At 43.8% G+C, this 13,863-nt stretch overlaps 1 protein-coding gene across 1 annotated transcript; it reads right to left on the bottom strand.

The window, feature by feature from the left end:
- Positions 1-2,716: 2,716 nt before the first annotated feature.
- On the bottom strand, positions 2,717-13,159 carry GLOD5 (glyoxalase domain containing 5). The gene is made up of 4 exons (XM_053580796.1): positions 13,052-13,159; positions 9,025-9,162; positions 5,028-5,183; positions 2,717-3,033 (listed from the first exon to the last, which is right to left on the bottom strand). Exons 1-4 carry the CDS (start codon positions 13,112-13,114, stop codon positions 2,908-2,910), a joined length of 483 nt encoding a protein of 160 aa, XP_053436771.1. The 5' UTR covers positions 13,115-13,159; the 3' UTR covers positions 2,717-2,907.
- Positions 13,160-13,863: the final 704 nt, after the last annotated feature.

Here is a 13,863-nt window from a genome sequence, read left to right as displayed (position 1 = left end):
ACAATGCCCGGCTATTTTTTGTTTTTAGCAGGCCCTGTCTGGGTTAGAACCCACCAGCCCTGGTGCATGTGGCTGGTGCCCTAAACACTGAGCTGCAGGCGCTGAGACGACCCATTCATTTATTCACTCATCTTCTATTCCTTCCTCCCTCTTTCCCTCCCATTCTTTCTGCCTCCCTCCTTTCCTTCCTTCCTTCCATACATAAATAATCTGTCTTTAGGCATATAATGTCTAGAGTTATGCTTAGGGTCCACAGGAAGCTGTCTTTTAAAATTAGGCAGAATGGTTTGGTGCCCATAGTTAAGTGGTTAGAGCGCCGGCCACATACGCTGGGGCTGGTGGGTTTGAACCTGGCCTGGGCCTGCTAAACAACAATGACAGCTACAACAACAATAACAACAAAAATAGCTGGGTGTTGTGGCAGGTGCCTGTAGTCCCAGCTACTAGGGAGGCTGAGCCAAAAGAATTGCTTAAGCCCAAGAGTTTGAAGTTGCTGTGAGCTGTGATACCATGGCCTACCATGGGCAACATAGTGAGACTGTCTCAAAAAAAAAAGAAAAAGAAAAAGAAAATTAGGCAGAAAATCTGCTACAGCTTTTGGCAAAGTTTTATACATGCTGAAACCTTCCTTTCTTCCAGCATTTTTGGGGGTTTGCTTACAGGGTCTGACTGAATGTTTAGAGATAAGAATCCATAAGACTAGGGACTCTTTCACATCAAAAGACTCTGATACATGCTCCATCCTTCACCCATTCACTCAGGAATTCATTCCTTTCCCTTTCCTCTTGCCTGATTCATTTGCCTGTGTCTCCTCTTGTTTCAAAACTCCAAATTTCCTTGGGCCTTTTCTCTAGCTGACTTTTTCTCTCTTGGGGAACTCATCCAGTGTCTGTCTTCAAAATATTTGTAGAATATGGGCCAGGCACGGTGGCTCACGCCTGTAATCCTAGCACTCTGGGAGGCCAAGATGGATGGATTACTTGAGTTCAGGAGTTTGAGAACCCTGAGCATGAGCGAGACCCCCATAGCTACTAAAAATAGAAAAACTAGCCAGGTGTTGTGGCAGAAGCCTATAGCCCCAGCTACTTAGGAGTCTGAGGCAAGAGGATTGTTCGAGCCCAGGAGTTTGAGGTTGCTGTGAGCTATGATACCACAGTACTCTACCCTGGGCACAGAGTGAGACTCTGTCTCAAAAATATATATATATTTCCGGAATCTAACCACTTTTTATATTTATTTATTTATTTATTTATTTATTTATTTATTTTTTGAGACAGAGCCTCAAGTTGTCACCCTGGGTAGAGTGCCATGGCATCATAGCTCACAGCAACCTCCAACTCCTGGGCTTAAGCAATTCTCTTGCCTCAGCCTCCCAAGTAGCTGGGACTACACAATGCCTGGCTATTTTTTTTTTTTTATTGTAGTTGTCATTATTGTTTGGCAGGCCGGGGCTGGATTTGAACCTGCCACTCCGGTGTATGTGGCTGGTGCCTTAGCTGCTTGAGCTACAGACATCAAGCCCTAACCAATTTTTAAAATCACCTCCTCTACCCCCAGAGTCACAGCATGCCTGGACTACTGTAGTGGCCTCCTCTTCACCGGTCTCCTGCTTCCAGAGTCAGATCATGTCCCTCTTCTGATCATGATCCTTCTGTGGCTTTTGCAGTAAAAGCCAAAGCCCTCATTCTGGCCTGTGAGGTTTCACTCAGTCTTACTTCCCACTGGCCTCCTTGCTGTTCTTCACTTGCAACAGGCACATTTATGTCTCAGGGCCTTTGTACTGGCTAGTCTCTGTCTGGTGTGCTCTTCCTCCTGCCAGCTCTGTGGCTCACTCCTTCACCTCTTCAGGTGAAGACCTTTCTCAATCAGGTTTTCTCGGACCATCCATTAGACATCAGAAAATGCCCCAGTAATTTTTATCTGTATTTTCCCTTTTCCATGCTTTTCCCCCAAAGCACTTAGCCTCTAACGTAGTTAATACTTTACTTACTTAATTTTATTTATTCTATGTTTTCCACTAGAATAGCAGCTCCACAAATAGAGATGTGCTTATCTCTTTTGCTCAGTGCTGTCTCTCCAGTGCCAGGAACAAGGCCTAGGACTATAGTAGCTGCTCAAATGTGTTTTTTGTTTGATTGAATGAGTGAATGGTTTGGTGGTGGTGGAGGGAGACAGAAATAGAGCAGTGGTTCTCAACCTTCCTGATGCCGCAATGTATTTTCATTGTTACAAAAGGATTGCGACCCACAGGTTGAGAACTGCTAAAATAGAGGAAATTTGACCTTGATCCACATACTCTTTCAAGAGCTGAGACTCAACTGGGATGAGTCTGGACCTACCAGATCCAAAGGGAAAAAGTGCTATATACTCTGGAAGTGAGACCAGAGAAGGCTCTCCAGGAGGAGGTAGCATCATCTGGGGCTGGACCTGGAAGGTACGATTGGGGTCATAGAGATGCTGGGGTTCAGTGAGGCCCAAGGGTGGAGGAAAAAGCAGGTAGCAGCTGGAAGAATGAGGCAAGTTAGAAAGAATGAAGAAGAATCGAGTTCACTAATAAGGAGGACCTTGAATCCCTAGACCACAGCCATAAATTTGGTCCTAAGAGATATCATACCCTGGTTAAGGACCTCCAAAAAGCTCAGAGAACTCATACCCTATACAAAAACCCACACGTAGCACCAAGACAATAATAATGAAGAGCTCACATTAAGGGGCTATTCATTTATTGGGGCAGCTTGGATAGAGGACATCCGGACATACAGGTTTGGTCAAATTTTTCTTATGTCACCCCAGTAGGATGTGTGGAGTGCCTACATTTTTAGTCTTCAGAGGTGTGGGCAAGGGTTTTCAAGAATGAAGGGAGAGGGCAACATCACAGGGAACAGAGTGGAGGGGGGCCAGGCTCGATTATGATGAAATGTAGTTGGATACCTCAATCAGATTTCTGTCAGGGTCCCTGAAGTAGATGGACATAATAGGCCCTTTTGCCCCCGTTCTGGGGACTGGACCCTCCTCAATGGGAACATCACAAGCCTGAAGTGGGAGGAGAAGACAAAAGTCATTTGTCACTGTCCACGTGTGAGATCAAAATTTAATTGCTTATAGTGGCTTTGAAGACCCTATCGTACCTCTGTATCTGTCTGAGTTTATCTCCTACCATCTTTTCCTCTTTGACTCTGTTCTAGCTATTTATCAGTTGTGTGGTCTTGGGCAGAATACCTAACTGCCTCATACCTCAGTTTTCTCATCTGTAAAATGGGGAAGATAATATATTTTAGCATTATCTAGTAAGTGGCAGAGGCAGATTTCACTCCCCAGGGAGTCTGGGCAAAATTCCATACTCTTAACCCCTATGCTTTACCCATTTTACATTCAAATCTTTCTTTTTCTTTCCCTCCCTCCCTCTCTTCCTTCCTTCCTTTCTTTTAGACAAAGTCTCACTTGGTCATCCTCAGTAGAGTGCCATGACATCTTAGCATACAGCAACCTCAAACTTGGGTTCAAGCGATCCTCTAGCCTCAGCCTCCCACGTAGCTGGGACTACAGACACCCGCCACATGCCTGTTTTTTTTTTTTTAGAGACGGGATCTCACTCTTGCTCATGCTGGTCTTGAACCCATGAGCTCAGGCAATCCACCCACCTCGGCCTCCCAAGTGCTGGGATTACAGGCATGAGCCACATCCCTTGGCCCAAACCATTCTTTTTCACCATCACTTCCCAAAGGAGACCAGTTATTTGCACAAAATATAATCAAGACTTTGATCTGTGTTCTGAAAAAGGAGAATCAATGGCCCCTTTAAATGAGATCATTTTAAGTATTACAGAGACACCAAATTAAACAAAGCAGAAATTATTCTCTCTTTAATCGTTGTTTTTTTTTTTTTTTTGAGACAGAGCCTCAAGTTGTCTTGAGGTAGAGTGCTGTAGCATCACAGCTCACAGCAACTTCCAACTCCTGGGCTCAAGCGATTTCTCCTGCCTCCACCTCCCAAGTAGCTGGGATTACAGGCGCCTGCCACAATGCCCAGCTATTTTTGGTTGTAGCCATCATTGTTGTTTGGCGGGCCTGGGCTGGATTCGAACCCGCCAGCTCAGGTTTACATGGCTGGTGCCTTAGCCACTTGAGCCACAGGTGCTGAGCCTCTTTGATCATTTTTAATCCTGATTAGACACAGAATAAAATCTATGGTTAATAATAAATCAAGTCTTTTCTTTTTTTTTGTCTGAGACATTGTCTTGCTCTTTCACCCAGGCTGGAGTGTAGTGGCATCATCATAGTTCGCTACAACCTCAAACACCTGGGCTCAAGTGACCCTCCTGCTTCAGCCTCCCAAATAGCTGAGACTCAGACCTGACTTATTTTTTCTATTTTTTGCAGAGATGGGGGTGGCACTCTGGCTCAGGCTGGTCTCGAACTCCTGGCCTTAAGCAATCCACCTGCCTTGGCCTCCCAGAGTGCTAGGATTACAGGCGTGAACCACCCGTGCCCAGCCAAAAGCAAGTCATCCAACTCCTGGGCTTAAGCAATTCTCTTGCCTCAGCCTCCCAAGTAGCTGGGACAATAGGCGCCCGCCACGCCTGGCTATTTTTTGATTGTAGTTGTCATTGTTGTTTTGGCAGGCCTGGGCTGGATTCAAACCCGCCAGCTCTGGTGTATGTGGCTGGTACCTTAGCCGCTTGAGCTATAGGCGCTGAGCCAATTTTTCTATTTTTTGTAGAGATTTGGTCTTACTCTTGCTTGGGCTGTTCTCAAACTTCTGAGCTCAAGCAATCTTCATACTTTGGTCTCACAGAGTGTTAGGATTACAGGCATGCATCACTGTACCCAGTAGTTTCTCTAGTTTAAATACATTTGTTTACACGAAAAAATGATCAATCAAAATAATGAGTGAATAATTGTGTACAGGCATTATCTGGATGTGATGAAACCTGTTATGTCTGAAGTTGGGGAAGCCTCCCTAGGTCTTTCTTCTGTTTTCATTGCATCTGCAGCAGTTTGCTCAAAAAGAACAGAAGTTTCACTCACCTTGAGGTGCTGGATCATTTGCTCCAAAGGCACCTCTGTGATCAGGCATATGTCCAGGGAGCCAGGGACTGGGTGAGCAGCTTTGGGCTCAAATTCCTTTCCCACCTCGTGGAGGTTAAATTTTTGGTTTCCGAAACACAGTGCTTTTCGGTCTTCCTAGAAATAATAAACCTCCATAATGAATGTGAACTAAAGCCCCCCCCACCTATGCCAATAAGGTTTAAGAAAAAAGTAGACCAGGACCACTAAACAACAGTCCCTTGCCTTACCTGTCTCATTCCATAGAGGCAACTGCTTTTAACATGTGTCTGTATTTCTTTTTAAAATTATCTTCATATCTCTAAATATGTTTATATTACCCATAAGAGAAGAAACAATCTACCCACCCAATATACATTTCTCCTTTTTTTCTTATAAACACAATCCAAATTTCAATGGGGTCAACTGTGTGCCCAGCTTTAAAAATCTACATTTCCCAGCATCCTTTGTTGGGTGGCCATGTAAGGGAGGCCATATTAGCTACACTGGACAATGAGTTGCAGGCAGAAGTGTGGGTCTGGTTTTGGGGATTCTCCATACCCTGCTGAGCGGGCCCTTTTTGCCCATTCACTTCCTCCTTTTTCCCAGCCACTGCCCATGCCCTGATGGCCTACATCTGGATTGATAGTTCAGTGAGAGAGAAAGAAAACTCTTTCTTGTGTGTGCCTCCAAATATAACTCCTAACTAGAGGCTGGGTGAGGTAGCTCACTCCTGTAATCCTAGCACTCTGGGAGCCAGAGGTGGGTGGATTGCTTGAGCTCATGAGTTTGAGACAAGCTTGAGCAAAAGCGAGACCCCATCTCTACTAAAAATAGAAAAACTGAGACAAGAGGATCACTTGAGCCCAAGTTGGAGGTTGCTGTGAGCTATGACTCCACAGCACTCTAACCAGGTGACAGCTTGAGACTGTCTCAAAACAAACAAACAAACAAACCAAAAACCTAGAATTTAGCTCATCTACTTCATCCAATAGAATTTATCATTAGTTTTAGTTTTTCTTTTGGCTTTGGTACAATTTTTTTTGTTTTTTTTTTGAGACAGAGTCTCACTCTGTCACCTCGGGTACAGTGCAGTGGCATCATCATAGCTCACTGCAATCTCAAATCTTGGGCTCTAGCCATCCTTCTGCTTCAGTCTCCTGAGTAGCTGGGACTATAGAGACGCACTACCACACCTGGCTAATTTTTTCTATTTTTGGTAAGGACGGGGTTGCTCTCTTGTTCAAGCTGGTCTTGAACTTCTGGCCTCAAGCAATCCTTCATCCCTGGCCTCCCAGAGTGCTAGGATCATAGGTCTGAGATACTGTGCCCAGCCTGCATGTTTGTTTTTTCTGTAGATCAATTACAGATAGCATCTCATGGTGCTACCATCTTCTTCATGGAGCCTCCCTCTCCTGTACCTCTCAATGTTTGCCATTTCTTTTATACATATTCTTTTTTTTGTAGAGACAGAGTTTCACTTTATCACCCATGGTAGATTGCCGTGGCATCACACAGCTCACAGCAACTTCCAACTCCTGGGCTTAGGCGATTCCCTTGCCTCAGCCTCCCAAGTAGCTGGGACTACAGGCGCCCTCCACAACGCCCAGCTATTTTTTTTTGCAGTTTGGCCGGGCCGAGTTTGAACCTGCCACCCTTGGTATATGGGGCTGGCGCCTTGCCCACTGAGCCACAGGCACCGCCCTCTTTTATACATATTCTATCTCTTTTTTATATTGCCATGGTTGATACCACATCTATTCAATCAGAAAATGACTTTATTTCACTTTTACTCTTGAATGATAGTATGGCTCAGTATACTATTGTAGGGGTTGCTGGTTATCTTTCCATTGTTTCCTCATCTTCCCTGAATCTGATGTTGCTGATAAAAATCTGATGTTAATCTGCTTTTCATTCTTTTATTGATGATGCATCCACACTTTCCACTCCTGTAGCTTTTAGGATTTTTCTTGACACTACATGTTCTGAAAGTTCACTCCAGTGTGTCTATGTGTGGGAAGTTGGGGCATTACATGCCTCATTATTGTCATCGGGCCATGCAAGGCCTGTCTCTTGTTTTATTTATCCATCTGTTCTTGTCCGCTCCATTCCTATATCCACCTTAGGCAACAATTACAATGTGTTTGATGTGCATCTTTTGGCTTTCACAAGTTATTGTAAAAAATGTGCTATTGTTTTATGTGCATGTAGTATAAATGGTGCCATGCTGTAGACCTGATTATCTTTCTTCATTTTTCACTCAGCATGATTTTGTAAAGACTTTTCCATGTTGCTATGTATGTATTTAGTCTGATGTTGCATAATACTAGTTTTTTGCCTAGTATTCCATGTCAGTTTTTTTTGGCTGGCGCTGGGTTTGAACCCACCACCTCTGGCATATGGGGTTGGCGCCCTACCCCTTTGAGCCACAGGCACCACCCCCATGTCAGTTTTAAAATTTTTACTCTGTTTGCCATTCCACAGGCCCTTTCAATTTAAGTTATAGGTGTGTGTGTGTTTTCTCTTCAGTTAACACTTTTGAAGTTGCTCCAAATTCTCAAGGATAGTATTCATTGTATGGAAACCTTCTTTTTTCCTTAGATCTCTCTTTCCTGGGACCTTTCTTTCTCCTTTTCCAAACTGGAATGATTGTTCTCTAGGTACCTTTCTAGGGTCTTCTTATTGGGATCCATTGTGTCCTGATTTCCATGTCTTCCTTATTCTCAGATAAATCACTCACTTTGATATAGCATACATTCAAGTAATTTTTTTTTTTTTGAGACAGAATTTCACTATGTTGCCCAGGCTGGAGTGCTGTGGCATCAGCATAGCTCATAAGCAACCTCAAACTCCTGGGCTCAAGTGATTCTCCTGCCTCAGCCTCCCAAAATGAGAGGCTTCCACCACAATGTCCGGCTAATTTTTCTATTTTTAGTAGAGAAGGGGTCTCGCTCTTGCTCAGGCTGGTCTCAAACACCTGAGCTTAAGGGATCCTTCCACCTCAGCCTCCCAGGGTGCTAGAATTATAGGCACAAGCCCCCATGCCCAGCCCACTTAAATAATTCTTGAAACAAGCGGACAAATTTTCTGAGATGTTTTATGTCTGAGAATGCTTTATTCTACCATTACTTTTGATAAATAGTTTGGGTAGGCATAGAATTCTAGGTTGAAAAATTTCCCCTCAGAATCTTGAAGGTGTCCTTCTATTGTCTTTTGGTATCTGGTGGGACTCTTACAAAATCTGATATGTGTTTTTTTTTTCTTTTGTAGATGAACTACTTTTTAATCTCTTATGAAAGCTCTTAAGATCTACTTTTTCAGTTTGATGCTCTATAATGCTGGATACTCACTTAACCCTTTCCACATAAAGACTGCAAAGTTCTTTTGATTTTCTTTCTTTTTTTTTTTTTTTCCTTTGAGACAAAAGTTTCACTCTGGCACCCTGACTAGAGTGCTGTGGCTATAAGCTCACAGCAACCTCAAGTTATTGGACTCAAGTGATCCTCTTGCCTCAGTTTTTCTATTTTTAGTAGAGACAGAGTCTTACTATTGCTCAGGCTGGTCTTGAACTCATGAACTCCTGCAATCCACCCGCCTCAGCCTCCCAGAGTGCTAAGATTACAGGTGTGAGCCACTGTACCCTGCCTTTTGCATCACTTATTTTTTTTCTTTATTAAATCATAGCTGTGTACATTAATGCAGTCATGGGGTACAATGTGCTGGTTTTATATACAATTTGAAATATTTTCATCAAACTGGTTAACATTTTGCATCATTTCTACGATAATTTTTTCCCTTCCTTTTTCTCCATTCTCTCTCTGGAAGCCCCATGATTCAGAGTTTGGAATCTCCTTCATTTTATCCTTTAATCTTTTCTTTCAGATTTCCTGTGTTTTTGTTTTCGGAGTTAAGTTATATTTTAAAGTGTTATATTCAAGGTTTAGTCCACCTGCAGTTTGGCATTTGGGGAAGCGGTTACCTTGAAAGTTGTGACCTCCATGCCCAGGATCTTGGAATAAAACATGGTGGTATCTTTAATGTTCTTTACTGTCATCACAATGTGGTCAAGTCGATGGATGAGACCTGGGGAAGACGTCTGATTGCTGTACCTCCATGACTTAAAAAAAAAAAAAAAAAAAAAAGATTAGAAGAGTCCATATTGCCACTGTTCACTTCTATGTTTCTTTCTCATCCCTTCTCCTCCCCTCTCCAATTACTATACTTCCTCCTCACCCCCATTTTAAGGGCAAGTCCTGAGAGAAACTTTGGTAGACTTTTACTGCCCATATGTGGATTCACAAGAATCCACATGTCTGCCATGATCACTTTCCACTTTTTCCCAAGGACCTTGGGCATGGAGGTCACAACTTTCAAGGTAACCGCTTCCCCAAATGCCAAATGCTAGCCCTGGTGTATGTGGCCAGCACCCTAACTGCTGAGCTACAGGTGCCAAGCCTGAACAAATATTATTAAGCTTGTTGTTTGGGAAACAGTGGGGAGCAAAACAGAGAGAAGCCCCTACTCTTATGAATCTTACATTCTAGTCAGGGAGACAGATATCAGCATCTGCAAAGGTAGATTTGAGTGTACAGGTAAGACTGAAGACAGGTTACCCTGAGTCTAAAGGTAAGACTTGGGGGGTCATGGTAAGAAGTCTTAATTTTAACATGATGACCACAGCATCAGCAGTGGCATCATCCTTTTTATAGCACTCAGTGTGCATCAGGCATTGTTCTAAACCTGTAAAAATACAACTGTTTTTTAATCTTCACAAAAATCCTCTAAGACATGTATAAAATCATGACCACTTTATAGAAGGGGAAAACAAGGTACAAAGAGATTAATTAATTAAATGTCAGTCTTACTGCAGAGTCCATTGTTTCTACCACTATACTTTATTACCTATAGTGCCAGATCATAGGCACCTTGGAATCCTGTAGCAGATATAAGCTAAACATACAAATTACTAAAGAGTGCAAGTTAAAGATCTGGAGGGAAGTGTACCAGGAGTTAAGGGGAGTAAAAGAGAGGGAGAAGTTTGTCCTCCCACTGTGTGTCAAGGTGGATGTGTAAACACAAAGCCCCAGAAACATTTCATCTGAGATATTTCCTTGTCCTCTCCCCTGTAGCCAAAGTTGCAGGGCTTGTGCTCACAGGGTTGGGCTTCTTCTGTGTCTTCTCATTTATTAAAAAAGAGATGAATTCCAGACCAGGGAATTGGTCTGTGTTGGAATTGGTCTGCCCAAGGTACTTGGGCATGGAGGTCACAACTTTGCTATTCTATTTTTAGTAGAGACAGAGTCTTGCTATTGCTCAGGCTGGTCTCGAACTCATGGGCTCTTCGAACCTGGCCTGGGGCCTGCCGAACAACAATGACAACTACAACAACAACAACAAAATAGCCAGGCATGTGGCAGGCGTCTGTGGTCCCAGCTACTTGGATGGCTGAGGGAAGAGAATTGCTTAAGCGATTGCTTAAGGGTTGAGGTTGCTGTGAGCTGTGACGCCATAGCACTCTACTGAGGGCAACCTATTGAAACTCTGTCTCAAAAAATATAATATTTGTTCAATAAATGAATATCTACTACAACAATTGGGCACAGCACTTGGCACACTGTGACTGATATTTTACTTGATTTGATTTGATTCAATTTGATTGGATTCCACTCCATTCTTTTTTACCTTATGCTATTTTATTCTTTTCTATTCTACCACATTTAATTCCATTTAAACTAGTACGTGTGGAACAATTGATTTCATTGAGCCCCAGCAAAAAATAAAAATACTGTGCAATTCTATTTTGATGAGTGGAGGAGGCATTAGCAAAGTTGCTGAGTTCTGCTTTCCTCATGGATACATAGGATCCACATGGACACAGAAGCAATAGAATGGGCTTCATTAAAAATGAATTCATATGTTTAAAAATATCTTATTAGCTTTCTGTAATAGCATTCTTGGTATAGGTAATTTATATTTTTTCTTTTAATTTCTTGAGAGAAAACATATGTTGCTAATATTTTATTAATCTGTTCAAAGAACCAGCTTTTGACACTGTTGACTTTCTCTATCTTATGTTTGCTTTCTATTTCACCAGTTTCTGCTCTTATAATTTCCTCCCTTCTGCTTACTTAGGGTTCAATTTGCTGTCCGTTTTCTAGCTTACCGATAGGGAAGCTTGGGTCACTGATTTTCAACTTTTCTGATCTATGCATTTAGAGCTATAGATTTCCTCTAAGCACTGCTTTAGCCTCACCCCCCTCCCATTTTTTTTTTTTTTTTTGAGACAGAATCTCACTATGTTACCCTTGGTAGAGTGCTGTAGTGTCATAGCTCATAGCAACCTCAAACTCTTGGGCTTAAGCTATTCTCTTGCCTCAGCCTCCCAAGTAGCTGGGACTATAGGCGCCTGCCACAATACTTCGCTATTTTTTTTGTTATAGTTGTCATTGTTGTTTAGCAGGCCCAGGCCAGGCTCGAACCCGCCAGCTCTGGTGTATGTGGCTGGTGCCCTAACCGCTGAACTGCAGGCGCTGAGCACCCCCCACCTTTTTCTTGTCTATTGGAAATAAACTCAACCTATTCTTCCCATTACCTAATGCACCGCCAGCTCAGATTCATTTACCAGGCCCTGCTTTGCCTACTTGAAGCACCATCCTTGCAAATTCAAAGATGAGAAAGGATGGTTTTCTTAAGGAACAGGAAGAAGGCCAGCATGGTTCAGACTCCAAGAGTGAGTGAGTGATGAGAGGGAGAAGACAGCAGCCAGATCTTGTAGGGTCTTGGAGGCGAGGTTAAGGAGCTTCCTTTATAAAGTGATGATTAAGGGTGGTGCCTGTGGCTCAAGGAATAGGGCGCTGGCCCCATATGCCGTGGGTAGTCGGTTCAAGACCAGCCCTGGCCAAAAAAAAACGCAAAAAAGAAAATAATAATAATAAATAAAAATAAAGTGATGACTAAGACATAGTAATTATATAAGGCTTGCTGTGTGTCAAGCCCTGTTTTAAGCACGGTACAAAATATAATCAATTTTGGTCAGGAGTGATGGCTTACACCTATAATCTCAGCACTTTGGGAGGCTGAGGTGAGGGAGGATCACTTGAGGACTGGAGTTCAAGACCAGCCTGGGCAACATAGCAAGACACGTCTTTACGAAAAAAAAAAAAAAAAATTAGCTAGTGCTGCTTGCCTGTAGTCCTAGCTGTTTGGGAAGCTGAGGAAGGAGCATTGCTTGATCCCAGGAGTTAAAAGTTGCAGTGAGCTATGATGACACCTCTGCGCTCCAGCCTGTCCACCATTTTATTTCTCATAGTAGCCCTGTAAAATAAATATGGTTGAACCTCCATAGTTGACCACCTCCCTACGTTGACCTAATTTTCATAGACCAAACATGTACCACATGTAAGTATCAGTACAGTCAGCCTAGTTCCTTATGTTTGCCACCTCTGTATGCTGACCAGTTTGTTACAGTCCCTCAGGTGGTCAACCTACAGAGGTTCTACTGCATATTCAGAGTGCCCAGAACACGAGGCCTCTCTTCACAGGGAAAGGTTTTGTCTTCCTACAGAGTCCTCTTCAAGGTCCCCTTCAGGCTGTCCAAGGGCACCTGAATTCTGGCAAACCTCAAAATCAGTGCTGTGTTTCCTGGCCCCTCCACACACAGCCCTATCACGACAGCCTTTGGGGACACCCTCTGTGAGCCACCTTTCTATCTGTCCACCTGTCCCTGGCTAAACTGGCTCCCCCTGAGCCACCGGGAAGCAGTAGCGAACTCTTGGCCCAGGTATATCCCTACAGACATGTGGGCTGGGCCTTCCATTGGTTAGAGCAGGGCCTTTCTGTGTGCCTCTGCTGCCCTCTGCTTGTCTTTGAAAGAGGAAAAGAGAGAGGAAGACAAGGAAATGGAGGTCAGCACACCAGAAGAGCCCACAGAAAAGGAAAACAAGTTACTGGGTTCAGGCACCTTTGGAGCCACCACCTGTACTCTAAGTCCCCAGGGGCCACTTTACCTGTTTTTCCGAAGTCCTGCTCCACATCCTGACTAGCAGCCTGGAGGACAGAAGGCACAGCATAGCAGGGCAGGTGTCCTGGGGCCTCAAGACAATCAAGTTTCTCAATGCCCAGAGATCAAGGGGGAGGAATGGGAGGGCACTAGCTGAGGACTGTGGGTGGTGACAGAAGTAGGTAGTGCAAGTAAGTACAAGGACTCTGACGTGAAACTCAAGGCCTTGAAAGTAAAAGCTTAAGGTGAATGTGTATAAGAATGTGTAAATTCTATGGGCGGCGCCTGTGGCTCAGTCGGTAAGGCGTGGGCCCCATATACCGAGGGTGGCGGGTTCAAACCCGGCCCCGGCTGAACTGCAACCAAAAAATAGCCGGGCGTTGTGGAGGGCGCCTGTAGTCCCAGCTACTCGGGAGGCTGAGGCAAGAGAATCGCTTAAGCCCAGGAGTTGGAGGTTGCTGTGAGCTGTGTGATGCCACGACACTCTACCGAGGGCCATAAAGTAAGACTCTGTCTCTACAAAAAAAAAAAAAAAAACAAAAAAAGAATGTGTAAATTCTTCTCCTTCTCTCTCTCCCTCTCCTCCTCCTCCTCCTCCTTCTCTGACAGTCTTGCTCTGTTGCCTGGACTAGAGTTCCATGGTGTCAGCCTGGCTCACACCAACCTGGAATTCTTGGTCTTAACTCCTGCGCCAGCGTCCGAGTAGCTAGGAATATAGGCGTGCACCACCACACCCAGGTAATTTTTTTTTTTTTTAATTTTTGGTAAAGACAGGTGTCTCACTGTTGCTCAGGCTGGTCATGAACTTCTGAACTCAAG

This window comes from Nycticebus coucang, chromosome X (assembly GCF_027406575.1).
Source record: "Nycticebus coucang isolate mNycCou1 chromosome X, mNycCou1.pri, whole genome shotgun sequence".
NCBI classification, from domain to species: domain Eukaryota; kingdom Metazoa; phylum Chordata; class Mammalia; order Primates; family Lorisidae; genus Nycticebus; species Nycticebus coucang.
Note: the sequence above shows the minus strand (reverse complement) of the source record. Positions and strands in the feature narration are given on the sequence as shown.

What these genes read in the sequence shown, in the direction of transcription:
- GLOD5 (XM_053580796.1), bottom strand. Translation starts at nt 13,114, where the DNA reads ATGCTGTGCCTTCTGTCCTCCAGGCTGCTAGTCAGGATGTGGAGCAGG. An exon ending in GCAGGACTTCGGAAAAACAG is followed by an intron (nt 9,163 to 13,051) that starts GTAAAGTGGCCC and finishes TTTTTTTTTAAG; the next exon opens with TCATGGAGGTACAGCAATCA. An exon ending in TGGAGGTCACAACTTTCAAG is followed by an intron (nt 5,184 to 9,024) that starts GTAACCGCTTCC and finishes TATTATTTCTAG; the next exon opens with GAAGACCGAAAAGCACTGTG.